The sequence below is a fragment of the Chanodichthys erythropterus genome, chromosome 19, assembly GCF_024489055.1.
Source record: "Chanodichthys erythropterus isolate Z2021 chromosome 19, ASM2448905v1, whole genome shotgun sequence".
In the NCBI taxonomy this organism is placed as follows: domain Eukaryota; kingdom Metazoa; phylum Chordata; class Actinopteri; order Cypriniformes; family Xenocyprididae; genus Chanodichthys; species Chanodichthys erythropterus.
The window spans coordinates 35,028,634-35,050,529 of NC_090239.1; the positions used below are offsets into that span (position 1 = coordinate 35,028,634).

The 21,896-nt window shown below is 42.3% G+C and overlaps 1 protein-coding gene across 4 annotated transcripts in view; it reads left to right on the forward strand.

The window, feature by feature from the left end:
- The window catches only part of becn1 (beclin 1, autophagy related), a 198,135-nt gene that overhangs the window by 144,573 nt on the left and 31,666 nt on the right, over nucleotides 1-21,896 (forward strand). For 3 of the 4 annotated variants that reach the window (XM_067369468.1, XM_067369469.1, XM_067369470.1), the window contains one exon: nucleotides 12,583-12,673. In XM_067369468.1, coding sequence (XP_067225569.1) covers nucleotides 12,583-12,673 — 91 coding nt within the window. Of the gene's footprint in view, nucleotides 1-12,226; nucleotides 12,247-12,582; nucleotides 12,674-21,896 lie in introns of those variants that run through there. The other variant, XM_067369471.1, reaches the window with a different exon arrangement.

The following is a 21,896-nucleotide window of genomic DNA, read 5'->3' on the forward strand; positions in this document are numbered from 1 at the left end:
AGGCATTAACGTCTGGATCTGTGCACTGCCGAATCATCAGACTAGGTAAGCAAGCAAGAACAATAGTGAAAAATGGCAGATGGAGCGATAATAACTGACATGATCCATGATATCATGATATTTTTAGTGATATTTGTAAACTGTCTTTCTAAATGTTTCATTAGCATGTTGCTAATGTACTGTTAAATGTGGTTAAAGTTGCCATTGTTTCTTACTGTATTCACGGAGACAAGAGCTGTCGCTATTTTCATTTTTAAACATGACGAACACTTTGTAAAGATCCATTTGAGGGTTATATTAGCTGTGTAAACTTTGTTTATGCACTGTTTAAGGCAAGCGCGAGCTCCGTGGGCGGAGAGCACGAGAATTAAAAGGGCAGCAGCATAAATTCGGCTCATATTTAATGATGCCCCAAAATAGGCTGTTAAAAAAATTAATTAAAAAAATCTATGGGGTATTTTGAGCTGAAACTTCACAGACACATTCAGGGGACACCTTAGACTATTATTACAATTTGGAAAAATAAATGTTCGATGGCACCTTTTAAGGTGCTGTACTATTTCTTCCAAAATTTTCCCATCAATTGCTTCGAAAACAGACATAATAGCTGCTTTCTGAGGTTGTGATCTGATCTGTTTTACCCCAGTGCAGCTCAAGGATGTACTGATCACCTTTCTGATGTTATTAATTTTCTCAGAGAAGAAGGAAGCAAACTCACAGCATTTGCTGTCTGAGAGCAATTCATGGGAATCTGACTTGGGGGGGTTTGTTAGTCTCTCTACAGTAGCAAAAAGAGTGCGGGTGTTGTTTAAGTTTCTGTTTATAATATTTGAGAAGAAGGTCTGTCTAGCTTTGCCTATTTCCACATTGAAAGCATGAAGAATATCTTTATAGATGTTATAGTGGATTTCGTGTTTTGTCTTTCGCCACATGCGCTCAGCTTTTCTGCATTGTCTTTTAATATTTTGCACTGCTGTTGAGTTTCTCCAAGGTGCTTTTTTTGTCTGCCACTTTTCTTCCTGACTTTCACAGGATCAATGTTATCAATAACGTTCTGTACTTTTGAGTTAAAAGAATCAAGGAGAAAATCAACAAAGTCTGCAGATATGCTTGGTGTTAAAGATATAGCTTTCGTAAACAGTGCACTATTATTCTCATTTAAGCATCGCTTAAACAGCTTCAACAGATGGAGAGATCAATAAATCAAAGAAAATACAGAAATGATTAGATAGCACTACATCCTTAATGGCAATGGATGAAATGTTTAGACCCTTACTAATAATTAAATCTAGAGTGTGTCCACGATTGTGTGTAGGTCCATGTACATGTTGAGTCAGATCAAAAGTATTCAAAACAGTTATGATTTATTTTGCCATATTGGATTCTGCATTTTCTATGTGGATGTTAAAGTCCCCAGTAATAGCAAAACAGTCAAACAAGGAAATTGCTGATAACAGTTCTGTAAAGTCCTCCACAAATGCTGGAGAGTATTTTGGAGGCCTGTAAATTACTATAAGTAGAATGCAAGGAGCACTTTTTAACACAATACCCAAGTATTCGAAAGACAAGTAATCACCAAATTACACTTGCTTGCATTGATAGACATCTTTAAATAGAGCAGCAACACCTCCACCTCTCCTAACAGCTCTGCAGACACTCATAAATGTAAAGTTAGGAGGGGCTGTTTCATTCAGGATTGTTGAACTGCAACTGTCTTCAAGCCATGTTTCATTTAGAAGCATAAAATCTAGGTTGTTTGTGGTTATAAATTCATTGACTAGAAGTGATTTATTTTTAAGAGAGCGGATGTTTAAAAGTGCTAACTTAACAGTCTTACTATCTGTCTCTACAGTAATCTTAGTTTGACATGTAATAGGCAGCAGATTAAATGGGTTTGCCAAATGGTTTGAGAAGGCTTTAGGCTTTCTATCACGTAATAAAACAGAAATAGAGAAAGCAACAGCCACACTGGGTTCCCGCATGTTCTGTAAACATTTGATAAAGTCACTGTTATCATAGCGGGGACACGACACACATCACTGAGAGCTGTTATCGGTTGTTTTTGGTTCACCTAGAACAGATGGAGGAGGGTGAGGGCCCTGGCGCTGTGGCAGGGGCCGAAGAGCTCTCGCAGGAGGAGGGGGAGGGCGAGCTGGGCCCACAGGCTTTGGTGGTTTCGGGGCTTGACGCTTTTTTGTTGATATCTGGGGGCTCACAGCAAAAGAGTGGGATAGTTTGGTTCCAGCATACACTAGTTCCTCCATTTTCTCTGAGAAGCACAGAAAAGGTGATGCTAGAGAGAGGGATAACATGTCCGGTGAGAGGGGCTGTTGCTCTGGTGTTACCGGAGGCTGTAATATGTTGTCCTGGCTTCCCTGGCTGTTTTCCCGAAAGTCGACCTTGGGTGCTGAATCTTGGAGCAGTTCTAACACGTCACTGTCTCTCGGTGAGCTCTGTGGGCAGGGCTCAGTCAGGATTGTGTCTGTGAGCAGTGGCTCTTGTGGCTGCATGGTGTTATCATTGACCTTGTGGGATGTGTCAACCGCATGTCCATTCAGGTGCTGAAATGAAGTCCTGTGGTTAGTTGTACTCTGTCCAGGTGTGTTTGTGCCATTCAGATTGGCACACACTGCTGAAGGATGATGGAGGGAGAAGTAGGTATTGTCCTTTAGCACTCTTGAGCCCAGTTTGTTTGGGTGCAGGCCATCATGAGTGAACAGTTGTCTCTGACTCCAGAACAGATTGAAGTTGTCGATGAAATTCAGTCCTTTTAAGTTGCAGGTTTTTTGCAGCCATGTATTAAGCCTAAGCAACCATGTAAATCTATTTGTTCCTCTTGCTGGGAGTGGTCCACTGATGAATGACTGAACTTTTAGTCTTCTAAGCATTTCAAAAAGTTCATTGAAATTCCTTTTAAGGAGTTCTGACTGCTCCTTCCGAATATCATTCTTCCCCACATGGATGATTAGTCAATTTGCAGTCTTCTATTTCATCAGAATGCTCTTAAGTTCCCTGTTTACATCGGAAACAGTTGCTTGTGGAAGGCAGCATGTAGTTGTATCACTGCTGCTAATGTTTCTGATAATAGTCACCCACTATCAGAGTCCTGGGCTCGGCTGCTCTAAGAGCTCAGTGCTGCTGTCTGCTCGACTTTGAGTGGCACTTAGCATCGGTGTTAGCTGCTGGCTGATTTGATCTGTGTCCGATCATGTTTGGGGATTCCATACCCACATTCATCATGTCTGGAGATTCCTCACCCACATTCATTAACACTTCAAATCTGTTCTCCAGATGTATTTGTGGTGGTAGGGAGCTAGTGTTTGGGGTAGAGGATGCTACTGCATTAATATGTGATACTCGTGACAATCTGATGTCTCGAGTGCCTTTGGGTCTCGCTCCCTGTTTGTGCCATCAATTAGTATGTTGATCAATTTCGGCTCTCAGTAAGGTCTGTTTAGGGGCATTAGATTTATGGGACTCACCGACTGTGTGCTGAGGATATCCATGACGAAGCTTTGTTGTGTGTTCCATCTGGTTTGGTAGTCCCGCAAGTAACTTTATTTCAAGAACTGCAATCCTTTGTAGAAGTCTGTGGCAGTTTGTGCAGCAGGTAGATTCTTCAACCAGAGGAGGCATATTATTTCTAATCCTTTTGGATGTAGGCAGCTGTGTTTTCCCTTCTCCGGAATGTAAGCTGATGGCTGCCGTCAGTGGAGGCTGGTTGGATAAAAATTGCCCTTTTTTGTAGCAATTCTTCCAGCTAAAAAGATTGTTGGTGCCAAGATTTGTCGTTTGAGCACTGTGCTGATTTGCTGTAGTTAAAATTAGGAGCTGTAAGCAAGAGCGTTCGAACAGTAGCGGAGCAGGAAGCCTATGCATGCAATAAAAAAGTGTTTTTTTTTATTTAAGTGAAAGAATGTGAAAAATATGCTTATTTTATATTAAATCTAGTAATTTAAAGGGTAAATAAAATAAAAATACCAACAATCTATCGCACTGGCCCGAAAGTGGAAATGCAGCTATTCATTCAGCCAATTCATTCAAAGTGGTGGATTCATTCAGAAACGAAGCAAGTGTCAGACTTGAATCTTGAATTGGTGTTTGAGTCATTTGTTCAACAGATTTGTTAAAAATGCGCTTTCATTCAGAAACTCCAATAATTGTTGCTCTGAGATGTGTATCGGTTCTGCTGAGGCTTTGGAACTGTTCTCGGTCTCATTTGCACTACAATGATATGTATGCTTACCTCATGGACTCCAAACGCTATACTTACCTGCTCCAGTCATCTCCATCGTCTCCTTCGTCTCCTGTTCTCCTCGTGTGCCTACCTGCCTGTGTGTGTGAGTGTCTCCGCCATCATCCTCCAACGCCAATCTCCATCTGCATCTGAAATACAACATAAGGACAGTATTACCCTCTCATCTTCATTCAAGTACTGCTTTATCTTCACTCCCTTACCTGTTGCTCTGCTGTATCACCAATAAACAAACCATTGTTGCTTTTACATCTGCCTCCGGTGTCTCCATTGTAACAGAAGACCGGACCATAACAACAGTCAACAGCATGAGCACCACCGACCCGTTCCAGGAGCTCGTGGACGCATTCCGCCGAGCACTCATACCACCACCATCTTCACCGTCATCCACCAACGCTGCAACTTCCGCACCCACCATCATTGCTCCTTCTCCAGCGTTCACCGCCAGTCCCATGGCCAAACCGGCGCCCTACTCAGGATCGGCGGAGGAATGCAGCGGATTTCTCCTCCAATGTGAACTGGTCCTGGAGATGCAACCGCACCTCTACCCCACCGACACAGCTAAAATTGCGTTCATCATCTCCCAACTGCAAGGTAAGGCCCTTCAATGGGCAGATTCTCTGTGGACCCAGAAAGGCTCTGTTGTGAAGTCATATTCGGCGTTCGTCTCTCACTTCCGTGAGGTCTTCGGGAAACCTCTGGCAGATTCATCGACTGGTGAGAAACTTTACAATCTAAAACAAGGAAATAACTCTGTTAACGAATATGCCTTGCAGTTTAGAACGCTAGCCGCCACCAGCGGATGGAATGAACATGCCCTCATCACCACCTTTCTTCAAGGATTGGAGCCTAATGTGCGATTGCATCTCGCTGCATACGAGGACTCCATAGGACTCGAACGCTTCATCCAACTCGCTATCTGCGTGGGTTCTCGTATGCAGTCGTGTCTCCTCGAGCACCAGGGCCAGCCACTCTCCAACATCCTCCTCCGTCGGTCTGAACCCATCAGCTCTCCAGAACCAGCATGTGAACCAATGCAAGTGGATCATTCACGTCTCACTACAGCTGAAAGACAGAGAAGGCTGACCCGGAATTTATGTTTATATTGTGGATCTCCGGGGCATGTCATCTCCACATGCCCAACTCGTCCTCCTCGACCCGTGGTGAGTGCAATCATTCCCTCCATTCAAAAAATGAAAATGCCCTCAACAAGATCACCATCAAGTTCCGCTACCCACTTCCCCTCGTCCCAGCGGCCCTGGAACATCACTGTGGTGCCACTGTGTTAACCAAGTTGGACCTCCACAGCGCGTATAACCTCATCCGGATACGTGAGGGGGACGAGTGGAAAACCGCCTTCGTCACGCCCACCGGCCACTATGAATACCTTGTCATGCCGTATGGCCTGGTCAACGCCCCCTCCGTATTCCAGGATTTCATCCACGAGGTGCTCCGGGAGTTTCCCCACAAGTTTGTGCTGGTGTATATAGATGACATCCTCATTTACTCCCGGAGCTTGGCCCAATATCGCCACCACGTTGCAGAGGTCCTCCAAAGCTTACGGCAATACCACCTGTTTCTCAAAGCTGAAAAGTGCTCCTTTCACCAGCCCTCTGTCAAGTTCCTGGGATACGTTATTGATCACAGTGGCATCCGGATGGATGAGGGGAAGGTTTCCGCTATCCAGACCTGACCCACTCCTACAACCATTAAAGAACTCCAACGCTTCCTCGGATTCTCCAATTTCTACCGTCGCTTCATCAAAAATTACAGCACCATCGTCAGCCCACTCACCAACCTACTATGTCACCAGCCCAAGTCTCTGTCCTGGTCCCAACAAACCACCAACGTCTTTGAGACCCTCAAGAGAGCCTTCACCACTGCTCCCCTCCTCATCCACCCTTACCCAGACTTACCTTTCGTTGTGGAGGTGGACGCCTCCACCACCGGAGTGGGAGCGGTCCTTTCGCAGCAGCAGGGGACGCCAAGTAGACTCCATCCATGTGCCTTCTTCTCCCGCAAGCTCAACCCGGCGGAGGTCAACTACGACATCGGTGACTGTGAGCTCCTGGTAGTCAAGCTTGCCCTCGAAGAATGGAGGCATTGGTTGGAGGGGGCTAACCATCCCTTCCAAGTTCTCACTGATCATAAGAATCTCAAATATCTGAAGGCTGCTAAAAGACTCAACCCTCGCCAAGCTCGCTGGGCCATGTTCTTTTCAAGGTTCAACTTCTCCATCTCCTACCGTCCAGGTTCCAAAAATACTAAAGCAGATGCTCTGTCTCGTCTCCATGCTCCCGAAGAAGAAACTGAAACTCCAGAAACCATCCTGCCCGAATCGATCTTCGTGAGCCCTATCCAGTGGTCGGAAGAGACCTTACCCTCCTCCAATGCCTCCTCACGCACTCCGCCAAGTTGCCCAGAAGGCTTGCAATATGTCACACGGGCACGTCGCACTCCACTTCTGCACAACGCTCACTCTTCACTTGGCACTGGCCACCCGGGGGTCAATGAGACCCTCTCATTGCTCAAACAACGCTTCTGGTGGCCCAACATGGCCAACGACGTCAGAAGGTACGTGCAGGGCTGCAGGGAGTGTGCCATTTCCAAGAGCCCACGCCATCTTCCCACCGGCAAGCTCAATTCTCTGCCCATTCCTGAGAGACCCTGGTCACACCTGGGAGTGGACTTCATCACCGATCTCCCCGAGTCTGATGGTTACACTTGCATCCTGGTAGTTGTCGATCGCTTCTCTAAATCCTGCCGTCTGATCCCCCTGGAGGGTCTGCCTACCACCATGACCACTGCTGAACTGATGTTTAACCATGTCTTTCGTCATTATGGAATCCCCGAACACATTGTTTCTGACAGAGGGCCCCAGTTTATCTCCCATGTCTGGAAGGCGTTCTGGAAGGCCTGTCATCCGGATACCATCTTCAGTCAAACGGGCAGACGGAACGGAAGATCCAGGAGATAGGCCGCTTCCTGCGTACCATCTGTTAGGCCACCAGAACTCCTGGAACCAGTACCTGGGTTGGGCCGCGTATGCACAAAACTCCCTCCGACAAGCCACTACTGGACTAACACCGTTTCAGTGCGTACTCTGTTACCAACCCCCGCTGTTCCCCTGGTTCCGGGAGAGCGAGAGGGTTTGGGACTCGGCTCACCACCAACTGCAGAGAGCCCTGCGCAGACGCAACATGACAGCCGTTGTTCATTGGCCCGTTCACCATCATCCGACAGATCAACCCCGTCACCTACCGTCTGCAACTCCCTGCACAGTACAAAAGAATTCATCCCACATTCCATGTCTCACTCCTTAAGCCTCACCACCCTTCTGTTCTTCCCTCCACAGAACCAGACGTGGCAGCCGTCGAGCCCCCCCTTCCACTCATCCTGGACGATGGTACTGCATACGTGGTTCGTGAGATTCTGGATTCCCGGCGCCATGGTGGTCTATTGGAATACCTGGTGGACTGGGAAGGCTATGGCCCCGAGGAACGCTCATGGGTCCCCAAGAATGATATCCTTGATCCTAATCTGTTACAGACTTTCCACACCAACCATCCGGACAGACCTGCCCCACGCCCTAGAGGATGACCACCATGACGTCGGGGTCCTCGGCCCTCAGGAGCGGGCAGTGGGAGGGGGGGTACTGTCACAGACACGTCAGGTTCCACCTCACTCCCTTACCAACGCACTCTATCACCAGCATACTAATCATTGCCACCTGCACCTCATCAGCACTGCAATTATCTGCCAGTATAAAACCACCACACTCACACACATTCACTGTCTGGTCTCGTTTGCACTACAATGATATGTATGCTTACCTCAAGGACTCCAAACGCTATACTTACCTGCTCCAGTCATATCCATCGTCTCGTTCTCCTCGTGTGCCTACCTGCCTGTGTGTGTGAGTGTCTCCGCCATCATCCTCCAACGCCAATCTCCATCTGCATCTGAAATACAACATAAGGACAGTATTACCCTCTCATCTTCATTCAAGTAATGCTTTATCTTCACTCCCTTACCTGTTGCTCTGCTGTATCACCAATAAACAAACCATTGTTGCTTTTACATCTGCCTCCGGTGTCTCCATTGTAACAGAACGTTATAAATAGCTTATAAAAAACAAAAAACTTATACAGGATCATGTTTTGCACCCATTTCTTATTTGTTTGTTTTTTTCTCCCTCTCTGAATGTGTATATTTACACTAACTACTGCCTTGTTGGCAGAGACTATTTACACTAACTCTTCCCACCATTTTCCGATTGAGCCAGACGAAATTACAAAAGAAATCTCACTGATAACAGGATTGGTGGTGTGAAGAGTAAAGGCCCCTTCACACTAAGAATGATAACTATGAAGATAACTATAAAGATATAGTTCTAAAAATCATTTTAAATATAAAAATAGAAGAGTCCACACCACAGCTATACCGATACAATAACAATAGCGATATAGAGGAACAATATCATTGGGATAACTTTCAGAACGATAAAAAACTGTCAGCCAATCAGAATCCATTAGAATTTAAAGGCTTGTGCATGGCAGATAACAGTGTGGAGAAGTTTATCGCTGAGGTCCAGTAAAATTCACCTGCTGCTGACAAGTAAAACCACCTTTTCAAGGATACTTAAAAAAAAAAATAAATAAATAAAAATGTATATATGGAAAACAATTGGTCATACCCTCGGAATAATTGATATTGCAATAATTTCTCAAATATACTTCTCTCTTCCTGAAGCAAATTATCTTGAATTGTGCACTGCTGAATGGTTTTTGATCTCCGCTTTGTAAACGCTGTCTAATTAATGTCATTAACATAAAAACAGACCACCAGTCAACATCCACGTCAAAGAGCTTTTTTATAAATATGAAAGTTGCCATGGATTTTAGCATATGCACATGCTAGGAACAAATCTCTATGTACGCACATTTAATAAATGAGGCTCCAAGTGTTGTTTTATTCCTCTACATTAACTGTGCCAGTTAAATTCACTTTAGATTTGATTGATTACAATACAGAACAAACCAATAAAACAGACTTACAATTCGCTCATTATACAGATAAAAAAAAAAAAAAAAAAAAAAATCATTCTATGTCTCACGGACTTTGCTGTTAGGTATTTTTATGTAGTTTGTTTTTTTAGTTCTGAACTGAAACATCCATAAAACCTGCATGTTATTTTCTTTAGTAAGTATAATGTTCCAGTTCTGTAAATATTTTTCCTATATTTTTCTTAAGTTAATCTACAGTTGTATAGCTCTAGTTCTGGGGCCGTATTCACAAAACATTTTATCTTACCACTAAGAGTTCTCCTAAATGCCAGTAAAAGTTATTAGTTAGTTTAAGAGTTTTCTCTTAAAACCTATTCACAAAGCTGATGAGACAAACTTTTACTAAGGAACATAAAGAAGTCTTAAGATAAGAGTAAGGGCTGCTATGGATGATGTCAACACACTTACTAACTATGCCCACAGTGATTGGCTGTTGGGGAGGAGTCTCTGTCAGCGATTTAATTATATAAATATTGAAGAATGAGGTAACGTTGTCATAATCAAATAAAGGTTTTAAAATACAAATGTTGCATATTCAAATAAAGATTTTAAAATAAAAATGTTGCCATATTCAAATAAAGGTTTTAAAATGTTAGCTAAGTGTCACTAATTAAACTAGTACATGTTCAGCTAACTGTCAGCCTCTTACATGTCTGCGTCTTGAGAGAATGTAGAATTCAAACGACAAATGATGTTTTATAAACAAAGTTTGGGAGGAGCACATTTAAACCTTCTATTTAATCAGCTCAAGAGGAGGTATATACACAAATGAGAGCCAACTCACCTATAGTTACCTCGAAAGTTTTCTGCATCCCTCCGCCACCCCGTTCCTCACTCTTGGCTGGCAATATGGGGGAGAACTGGGCTAAATCAATTCCAAGCTCAGAGCCCTTAATCCCCTTGGACAGCACACCAAATGCGCTTATTAGCCTTAAATCTTTAAAAAAAAAAATTATAAAAAAATGTACTCTATTCGATCTTATGTAAGTGTGAACTTGTGAAAACAACTGCCACAGGTAATCAGACATTATTTATTTTTTAAAGATTTATTTTTGTCTTATCATCGATTCAAATCTATAAATCAAAATATTTATTGCATTTTCAAAGAAAAGGTTCAGCACCCAAGGCTCTGTCACTATTGCCCAATGGTGTACAGTGTCTTTGGGCAGATTGCTGAGGCGGATTGGAAGCAACGGCCATTAGGATTGTTTATGATTTGGTCTTAGTGACTTAGGAGTCCTCTTGACTACTCCTAATGTTTCACAGATTTAGTAGCTAGTTTTAGTGCTAAAATGCTTTGTGAAATACTTTTACAGCAAAAATTTAGGACTCCTAAAATTAGGACTGACACACCCATTGTTTTTAAGAGTTTCCCCTAAATCGTCAAGTTAGAAGCTACTTTTAGCCTTAAGATGTTTTGTGATTATGTATAAAGATTTTAAAAATTTTAGTCTTAAGTGTGTCAAAATTCTAAGAATGATGTAATTTTACTCTTATTCCCAGACTTGAGAATAAGCATAATTAATAAAGGTTCATAAGTGTCAAGACTAGGTCTTAGCTCCTAAATTATTTAGGATAGCTGGAGAGCTCTCCTAACCTAGTTAGGAGTAACAAGAAGCAAAGAAGAGGAGACCCACACACTTTCCAATCAAGATATGATGTATTGTAGTTATATGATGACATGGAATTGATAAAACGATATAAACTGGATTGACAATTATTTTTGTAACTGACCTAATAAGAAATGTAATAACTTTAATAAATACTAAATGTAATAAATTTAATAAATACTACAGTGAAATTATAACAATAATTAATATGTTTAATGCATTTTAATTCATTTAATGATTTTGAATAAACTTTTTATAACTTTAAATGTAAAAACTTCTCCCACTCTAAAAATCAATGCTCTGACTGTAGAAATTAACCTTTTTTGGTTACTGGAAAAGGCAGCAGTGCACCGGTGATGACTTGAGCCCATCAGTCCACAGTAGGCAGTGTCTTAAATAGTACTATTGCTAAACTTACCACACCAAACATAGTGGACCAAATTTATTTGACTTTTTTTTTTTTTTTTTTTTTTTTTTTTATGACCCTACAATTTTGCTTAAACCATCAAAATATTTGATAATATAATAATATAAAAATATAATAATATATTTTTTTATATTATTTAAATGTTTTAAAATACGAGGAAAGAATAAAACTAAACTAAGCAAAGGTATTTATCTGACAATTTTTGGCAAAAATAAAAAGGAAAACTACAGCGACAGGTTTCAGAAAAACAAAAAAGCACACATTGACTACAACATAATCAGTTTTTAATATTTCATTTGTCCTCTTGTTTTTGCATGTGTTCATAATTTCTTTGTATGACAGCCTGGCCAAAAATAATTTGAAATAATTTGAAATTTAATTTCATTATCACACATGAAACTGTTGACTCCGCTCAGCTATCTTTAAACACATTTTTTTTTTAAAATTTGAATTAAGGTTCATATGGCTGGACATCACATCTGCCCACTACTCTATGGCAGTTCATTAACTTCTCTAACTGACCATTAAACCATGTGGCAAAAGCAGGCCACTTTTAAGTTGATAGTGGGCTGTTGGAGCCACTGATGGAACTCATGACACATCAATGCTCCAATTGTAAATGAGGAGACATACATCAATATAAAAAGATTCCACACAATCAATACTGATTTGTGATAATTTTGCATAAGGCAAAGCTATTTTTAAAAAATAAATTACGTCAAAAATGTTTGTGTCTTTTTAAATTATTATTTTTTTAATAATAACATTAAATTATTGTTGGTGTGTTGCTGTGACTTCACCCTTGCAGGCTCGCTATTGGCTGATTCAAAGGTTGAGGGTGGCCATTTTGAGTTGACATCATCATAGTCCATAGTTCACAACACTTAAGTGAGCACTTAAGAATCTGTCTTAGACTTTACTAAAATTTGTTTTCAGCTTCTTTATAAAAGTCTCCTACTCTTAGAAAAGTCCTACTCTTTACTAAGAATTTTTTGACACTTAAGTATATAAATATATATTAGGTTTATTCCCTGTTATATGCATATAACTGTAACATCAACACATACTGAGTTGAAGGTAAATAATACAAATGTGTGGTGGTTTATTAAAATATTTTTGTTTTGTAAGATGATGTCAACTGAGCACAAATAGTTCAACACATACTGAGTTGAAGGTAAATAATACAAATGTGTGGTGGTTTATTAAAATATTTTTGTTTTGTAGGATGATGTCAACTGAGAGCACAAATAGTTTCACTCTTATTGGAGAAGCTTCAGATGGAGGAACTATGGAGAACTTGAGTCGCAGGCTGAAGGTATGGACACTATACTACACAATTTCATATTTACATTTATGTTCTCGGCAGACAAAAAAAATGGTACAATAAAGTACCAATAGATTCTTCGTGCATTCCAGTGAATTATTAATGGGATATATTGTAAATTATATCGGGAGACCAGACAAAGGGACAAAAGAAAATAATCACAAGAATAGAAAGCAGCGACTGAAAGGAGCTCTTGCCATAGATAATCTTGTTACGTTAAAATGCAAGTGTTACGTTATTCTCATGATGATAAGCTTTATTTGTAGGGCAACCTTATGATTTGAAACAATTTGTTCTGTCTTATTAAATGGAAGGGTAACACTTTATAATAACGTTCAGTTATAAGTCACTTGTAAATTATTAGTTAATGATAACAGGCAGTGATCAAGGCAGGCGGCAAGGTTCAACAGAGTCCAGTCGGTAACAATAAGCAGTACACAGGGAAAAACGCTTAGAAATTATCACCTCGGTAAATCAAGACTTTGCGAGGTATGTATACATGTGAGAGTGTTATATAGTGTGAGAGTGATTGAGTTCAGGTGTGTGTGCAATCAGTCTCAGGAATGAGGGCCCATGGGAAATGTAGTCCGAATCAATGAAGTTCAATATTCAGGTGATGGCTCCCTCCAGCGGTCCGGAGGACGAGCCGAAGGAGCCCCATTCATGACAGATCCCCCACCCATCCACACCCCCCAACCCCCCCAAATCCACACCCCCCGTGAGCGGCTACCGACGCGAGGAAGTGGACGCCGGGGTCGAGGGGCCGGTTTCTCCGGGTGCGTCCGATGAAACTCTTCAGTGAGTGAGGGGTCCAGCATATCATCCGCTCTGACCCAGGAACGCTCTTCCGGGCCGTACCCCTCCCAGTCGACTAGGGATTGTAACCTGCCACCCCGGCGTCTGGAGTCCAGCAGCTCACGTACTTGGTAAGCCTCCTCGCCTTCGATTATCAAGGGTGGGGGGTTGCAGGCCTCGGCTCCTTCTGGCTCCCCTCTCGGACCCCTGGAGGGTTTCAGCAACGAAACATGAAATGTGGGAGAAATACGATAGTTAGTAGGTAATCTTAAACTAAATGAAACTGGTGTGATCTGTTTGACAATTTGAAAGAGCCCTACAAACCTGGGACTGAGTTTACGGCATGGAAGTCGGAGTCGAAGGTCTCTGGTGGACAACCAGACCCACTGCCCCACAGCATACTATGGATTGGGACGTCGGTGTCGGTTGGCCTGTGTCTCCTGCCTTCGTACAGCTCGCTGTAGATGATGGTGAGCTTGGTTCGAGGACTCCTCACTTCTCTGCAACCATTCTGTAACCGATGGCAGATCAGATGGTTCACCCAACCAGGGGAACAGCGGAGGTTGGAAACCCATGATACACTGGAACGGGGTGATTCTCGTTGCTGGTTTGCGGAGTGAATTCTGTGCGTATTCCACCCAGAACAGGAACCGACTCCAGTCTGCTTGGTTGTGTTGGCAGTATGTGCGAAGAAACCTGATTAACTCTTAGTTCAAGCATTCTGTTTGGCCGTTGGATTCTGGATGATATCCTGAAGTTAAGCTGACGTTTACATTGAAGGTTTTGAAGAAAGCCGTCCAAACCTGAGACGTGAACTGGGGACCCCTGTCGGATACGATGTCTTCTGGTAAGCCATACAGTCGAAATACCCAGTTACACAGGAGTTCTGCTGTTGCGAATGCTGTGGGGAGTTTGGTTAGAGGAATGTGAGTCTGCATGCTTTGGAGAAGCGGTCGACCACCATAAGGATGGTAGTGTGTCCCTGTGACTCGGGAAGGTCGGTGACAAAGTCGACCGCAAATGTGGGACCAGGGGCGCTGTGGAAGTGGTAGTGGTTGTAACAGACGCGGGGGTGCCTGATGGGACGCTTTGGAGGTTTGACAGTTTGAACAGTTATTAATGAATTGAACAGTGTCGGGAAGCATGGAGTCCCACCAGAACTGATTTTGCAACAGATGGATGGTGGCTGTGACACCTGGATGACCAGAGCTGGGGAAATCATGAACCTGATGCAGAAGCCTGTCTCGGAATGGTGCTGGAACATAGAGGCGATCCTGGGGACATGTTGGTGGAGGTGCGTTGTGTTCATTGGCATGAGTAATTTCAGTGATTACGTCCCATTGAACGGGAGCGAGCAACAATGAGTCGGGAATTATGCGGTCAGCATGCTCTGTCTGTTCCACCCCCTCGTGCTGTCGGGATAGAGCATCCGCTTTGATATTCTTTGAGTCTGGCCTGTAAGTCACGGTGAATTGAAAGCGTGTGAAGAATAAAGCCCACCTAGCCTGCCGAGGATTCAAACGTTTAGCTGACCGCAGATATTCCAGGTTTTTATGGTCGGTTAGAATGGTGAATGGATGTTTCGCTCCCTCCAGCCAGTGACGCCATTCCTCAAGTGCCGCCTTCATGGCAAGTAGTTCCCTGTTGCCAACGTCGTAGTTCCGCTCGGCCGCTGACAGCTTTCGTGAATAGAATGCGCAGGGATACATTTTACCAGGATCACCTTGGCGTTGTGAAAGTACCGTCCCTATGCCCGTACTGGAAGCGTCAACCTCCACCGTGAATGGGAGTTCAGGGTCAGGATGATGTAGTATGGGTGCTGAAGTGAAACGTTCTTTTAACTCTTGGAATGCCCGTATTGCTTCGGAGGACCATACGAGGCGAGAGGATTGTCGTCTGGTCATTGATGTCAAAGGGGCTGCCACACCACTGAAATTACGAATGAATCACCGATAGAAGTTGGCGAATCCCAAGAATCTTTGGAGCTCTTTCAAGATTTGAGGTTGAGGCCACTCTAGTACCGCCTTCACCTTGCTGTCATCCATGGCCACGCCCATAGCCCAGGAAAGTTGTAGAGGTTCGATGAAATTCACATTTTTCAGCTTTGGCATATAGTTGATGGTGAATTAGTCGTTGGAGTACCGCCTGGACGTGCTGAACATGTTCTTAATAAGAGTTCGAGTAAATGAGAATATCGTCTTTGTAGACAATAACCCACCGCTTGAGCATGTCCCGGAAGACGTCATTTATGAAGGACTGGAAGACGGAGGGACTGTTGGACAGGCCGAACGGCATGACGAGGGTTTCGTAGTGGCCAGTGCCCATGGAGAAGGCAGTTTTCCATTCATGTCCTTCCCTGATTCGGATCATATTGTAAGCACAACGCAGATCCAGCTTGGTGAAGTAGGCAGCTTGTCTGAGCTGTTCTAGAGCAGGGGGTACCAGTGGCAATGGGTACCGGAATTTCACTGTTATGTCGTTCAAACCTCGATAATCTATGCAAGGCCTTAAACCGCTGTCCTTTTTCTTGACGAAGAAGAACCCTGAGGTGGCTGGTGAGGTAGAAGGATGGATGAATCCTTTGGCGAGCTCCTCCTCGATGTATTTCTTCATAGCCTTTGGGTGGAGTGGTGCCTGGGAGCAGGTCGATGGCACAATCGCCCAGACGATGAGGAGGTAGCTCTGTAGATTTAGCCTTGCTAAAAGCCACTGCCAGATTGCTGTATTCAGCCGGTATGTCAGGTTCCTCGGAACTGGTTTCTTGGAGTGTGGTGCTGTGAACAGGGAGAGGAGTGACAGTTTTCAGACAGTTCTTGTGGCATTGTGCGTCCCACTGTACAATCTGACCTTCTTTCCAGGAAATGTGAGGGTTGTGTATTCGTAGCCAAGGTAACCCCAGGATAACGGAATGGTTGGGTGAACGGATGACGTAGAATCGGATTTTCTCAGAGTGTAGAATTCCTATCTGCAGCGTGAGCTCCGTGGTGATATGGGCCACTCTGCCTCCGCCGATGGGCTTCCCATCTAGCGCCTCCACTGTCAACATGGATTTACAGTCGGTTAGTGGAATGTTATAGTCCTTTATAAAGGAATCTGACATAGTTTCCAGCAGCACCAGAATCCAGAAGGGCATGAGTGGAATGACATGGGAATTTTGAAGCAGTTGTAAGATTGGAATGAACTCACCGCTTTGGCACTGGAGTTTTGAGGTCGAACTGGGCAGTTGATCTTGACGTGACCCGCTTGACCGCAGTAGAGACACAGATGAAGATGCCTCTTTCTCTCTCTTTCTTCGGGAAGTAGGGGTGTATACCTGAGCTGCATGGGTTCTGGAGCTGAACTGGTTGAAGTGGAGGTATGAACAGGATGTCGAGTTCGCAGCAGATTGTCTACATGGATGGCCAGCTCAATGAATTTATGTAACGAACTGCCCTCGTCTCGACAAGCGAGCTCAGCTTGCAACTCCAGTGTTAAACCTCTGCGGAACAATAGCTTCAAAGTATCCTCGACCCAGTTTGTTTGTGCAGCCAGGGTGCCAAAGTGCAAAGCATATTCAGCAGCGGTTTGTTTACCTTGACTGAGTGAGAGAAGCTGGTCACCGGCACTCTTTCCTCCAGCTGGATGTTCAAACACCTCTTTGAAGTTGCGTAAGAAGTCCTGGAAGGATGGGAAAGCAGAGTTGTCATCTTTCCACACCGTGGTGGCCCAATCCCGTGGAATACAGGGAGGGTTGCTGGTTAATGAACAGCGAACACTGGAGAAAGAAGCCCTTGCATTTAGTGGCAGTGCCATCGAATTTCTCTGGAAGAGCTAGACGAGGATTAAATGTGGGAGTAACTGGCTCACTGGAACTCACAGGGCTGCAGCGAGTGAAGCGGCGGCTTCGGTGGGAGTGAATCTGAGGCCTTGAAGCGTTCTCACCAGTTCCTCCGTGAGAGATGTCAGCCAGTTGAGTTGGTGTTGATGCACCGCTAGTTGGTTGGCTTGGGCACTCAGTTCAGAAGAAATCTGCATGAGAGCTGCTGGATCGCTAGTCGGCGAAGTCTTCTGTAATGATGGGTCGACAGAATGGGGATCCATTTGCAGCTTTATTTAACAGAGGTATACAAACAGGTGGGACTTTGGGCAAGAGCATAAACAGGGACAGGCAAAAGTTGAGACAGGCGGCGAGCAAACAGAGTCGGAGAACAGGCAAGGGTCGAGACAGGCAGTGTTCAAGGCAGGCAGCAAGGTTCAACAGAGATAAACAGTCCAGTCGGTAACAATAGGCAGTACACAGGGAAAAACGCTTAGAAATGATCACCTCGGCAAATCAAGACTTTGCGAGGTATGTATGCATGTGAGAGTGTTATATAGTGTGAGAGTAACTGAGTTCAGGTGTGAATCCAAGGTAACCCCAGGATAACGGAATGGTTGGGTGAACGGATGACGTAGAATCGGATTTTCTCAGAGTGTAGAATTCCTATCTGAAGCGTGAGCTCTGCGGTGATATGGGCCACTCTGCCTCCGCCGATGGGCTTCCCATCTAGCGCCTCCACTGTCAACATGGATTTACAGTCGGTTAGTGGAATATTATAGTCCTTTATAAAGGAATCTGGCATAAAGTTTCCAGCAGCACCAGAATCCAGAAGGGCATGAGTGGAATGACATCGATCATTGATGGTAAGTTGAATGGGAATTTTGAAGCAGTTGTAAGATTGGAATGAACTCACCGCTTTGGCACTGGAGGTTTGAGGTCGAACTGGGCAGTTGATCTTGACGTGACCCACTTGACCGCAGTAGAGACACAGATGAAGATGCCTCCTTCTCTCTCTTTCTTCGGGAAGTAGGGGTGTATACCCAAGCTGCATGGGTTCTGGAGCTGAACTGGTTGAAGTGGAGGTATGAACAGGATGTCGAGTTCGCAGCAGATTGTCTACATGGATGGCCAGCTCAATTAATTTATTTAGTGAACTGCCCTCGTCTCGACAAGCGAGCTCAGCTTGCAACTCCAGTGTTAAACCTCTGCGGAACAATAGCTTCAAAGTATCCTCGACCCAGTTTGTTTGTGCAGCCAGGGTGCGAAAGTGCAAAGCATATTCAGCAGCGGTTTGTTTACCGTGACTGAGTGAGAGAAGCTGTCAAGCCGGTTGAGTTGGTTTTGATGCACCGCTAGTTGGTTGGCTTGGGCACTCAGTTCAGAAGAAATCTGCATGAGAGCTGCTGGATCGCTAGTCGGCGAAGTCTTCTGTAATGATGGGTCGACAGAATGGGGATCCATTTGCAGCTTTATTTAACAGAGGTATACAAACAGGTGGGACTTTGGGCAAGAGCATAAATAGGGACAGGCAAGGGTCGAGACAGGCAGTGTTCAAGGCAGGCGGCAAGGTTCAATAGAGATAAACAGTCCAGTCGGTAACAATAGGCAGTACACAGGGAAAACGCTTAGAAATTATCACCTCCACAAATCAAGACTTCGTGAGGTATGTATGCATGTGAGAATGTTATATAGTGTGAGAGTGATTGAGTTCAGGTGTGTATCCAAGGTAACCCCAGGATAACGGAATGGTTGGGTGAACGGACCGAAGGTCCGAAGGACGAGCCGAAGGAGCCCCATTCATGACAAGCACAGACTTCTGTGTGTGGGGGGTCTAGTGATGAAGTCAACTCTGAACCGGTTTTACCCTGCACTGAAGCTCACATCAGGTGCACAGAGTTAAACACTCCATGTGTGTCAGAGAAGACTGCTCTCTATACCCTCACCAGTCAGCACTTACACTGCAGTACACACTACAAAGTGTTCAACACCTGTTATAGATGATGTGTAAATGCATGAATAAATCATTTAAAAAACTTGCATCTGCATCCCCTATTCTAAAGTGTAAACTATTCATCACTTTTAAATGTGTTACACATCATTTGCAGATGTTCCTGTTACATGATCCATCTCACTCCATCACTTTACCCAAGCCTAAAATTGACATTATTTTTAAAAAAATAAATAAATAAATAAATAAATCAACACTCTGCCACCATTTAACTAGCACTTAATCATTTAATTTTTATTTTGTTTTTCATGGAACAGCTCCTCACCATTACATGAAAACGCACCATAAACTGATAATAAACGTAGTCCATTATTTCGTGCATTATTTTCAACTCTTCAGAAGTCGTACAATGCCATCGTGTGAGTAAAAGAGTCTTATAACGTAATATAACCATTATACATTAATCGTATCAATCCACCGTTTCATAACTTTCAAAATAAAATCGCCGCGTCTAACAATACGACACAGGTTTGCGGCAGTGACGTCAAACCTCGCTCCTTATTGCCTGTCACATATGATTTGCGACTACCATAGAGTGTTTGCGACATGCCGAATTTGAGTTGCTTAGATTCTTGTTAGATTCATCGCGACGCTTAAAAGGATGCAAATGTAGATCAGAGGAATGTTTGCAATGATTAAACACTTTAATTTCATTCTGTTACACAAAATTATGATTTGCTGTCATTTCGCTGGTAATGTCGCACACGCGTTGTTTTGTCTGTTCTGTATACTGTTTTTTGTAATGTTTTAAATAAATGATTGTGACTAACGTACATTTATCTGCCTGTTCGTATTGTCAAAATTGTTATGCTTAAGGTTAAGGTTAAGGTTAAAGGGTGGAGTAGGGAACTTAAAATTATTCTTTTTATACAACAGTATATCAACTTAGATAACAGTCGCTGTAAATATATCTATATTGCGTTTTTATTTTTGTGAAGTGGCTAAAAAGTTGTCATGTTTAGGTATAAGGGGTGAGTTAGGGGCTCAAAGATATCTATATAATATTAAAATATATTTGCATAAAAATATTATAATTTTTATATAAAAATATATAATTTAAAAATCGGAATTCGTATAGATTGTTATATCCTGTAACTGAAAGTTATACTTTGCATATGGCAAATAAATGGTAAATTTACAAATTGCAGTTTGTACATAATTTATAAAGAAGATCTGCAAATGATGTGTAACACATTTATAAGTGATGAATAGTTTACACTTTAGAATAGGGGATGCAGAAAGAGTTATAAATGACTTTTATACATATACAAATAATTTGTAACAGGAAAGAAAGGTCTACAAATGATGTGTAACACATTTACAAGTGATGAATAGTTTACACTTTAGAATAGGGTATGCAGAAAGCTTTTTAAATGATTTATTCATGCGTTTACACATCATCTATAACAGGTGTTGAACACTTTGTAGTGTGTACTGCAGTGTAAGTGCTGACTGGTGTGGGTATAGACAGCTGTCTTCTCTGACACACATGGAGTGTTTAACTCTGTGCACCTGATGTGAGCTTCAGTGGAGGGTAAAACCGGTTCAGAGTTGACTTCATCACTAGACCCCCCACACACAGAAGTCTGTGCTGATGAGTGAAAGGATTCATAATAAATCAATAAATCATATACTGATCATTTACTAATGGTTTGTTCAACATTTGTTCATGATTAACAATTGTTTATTGAGATAATGATACTAAAACAGTTTTGTCATAAATACTTCATTTATTATGTGATACATAATGTCTTAACTAATAACTTATAAACCATCTACTAATGATCTGTTTGATTTATTTAACTGAGATAACTTACAACACATTTGTAAATTGTTAGCATAACACTTATTAATCATTTATGAACGTATATTGGCATGTTTTGTAAATTATTCGTTCATCATTAACTAATAACTTATAAGTGTCTCATAAATAATAAAACATTAATAAAATGTAAACATATCACTTATTAATCATTTATGAACGTATAGCCATGTTTTGTAAATGATTTCTTCATAATTAACAAATAATTTATAAATGACTTATAACTGAATTTATAAAACATTCATAAAATATTACATAAAAAAATATTCGTTCATCATTAACTAATAACTTATAAGTGTCTCATAAATAATAAAACATTAATAAAATGTAAACATATCACTTATCAATCATTTATAAATGTATATTCATGTTTTGTAAATGATTTGTTAATCATTAACTAATAATTCATAAATGACTTATAACTGAACGTTATTATAAAGTGTTACCAGTCATATTTATTTGACTGCAATATGATTGATCTTATTCCATTATTTTTTTTAAATTTGTATTATTTAACCTCTTATTGTTTAAACCCTTAACCAGCACCTCCACAAGGTGAAATTACACATCCAAAATGAAATAGCTAGAGCTGTATTTTGCAATTTGTTTTGCGTTTTTTTTTTTTTTTTTTTTTTTTTTTTAGGATTGCGAATACGAAAAAACTTATGCAAAAATTTCAGACTCAGTGTGCAAAGGCCTTAAGTCTTTTAGAATCAAAACGTTTTGTAATCTTGACAAAATACATATCGTCGGAAAGGTCTGAGTCTCAAGATTCCATATTTGGTGGTTA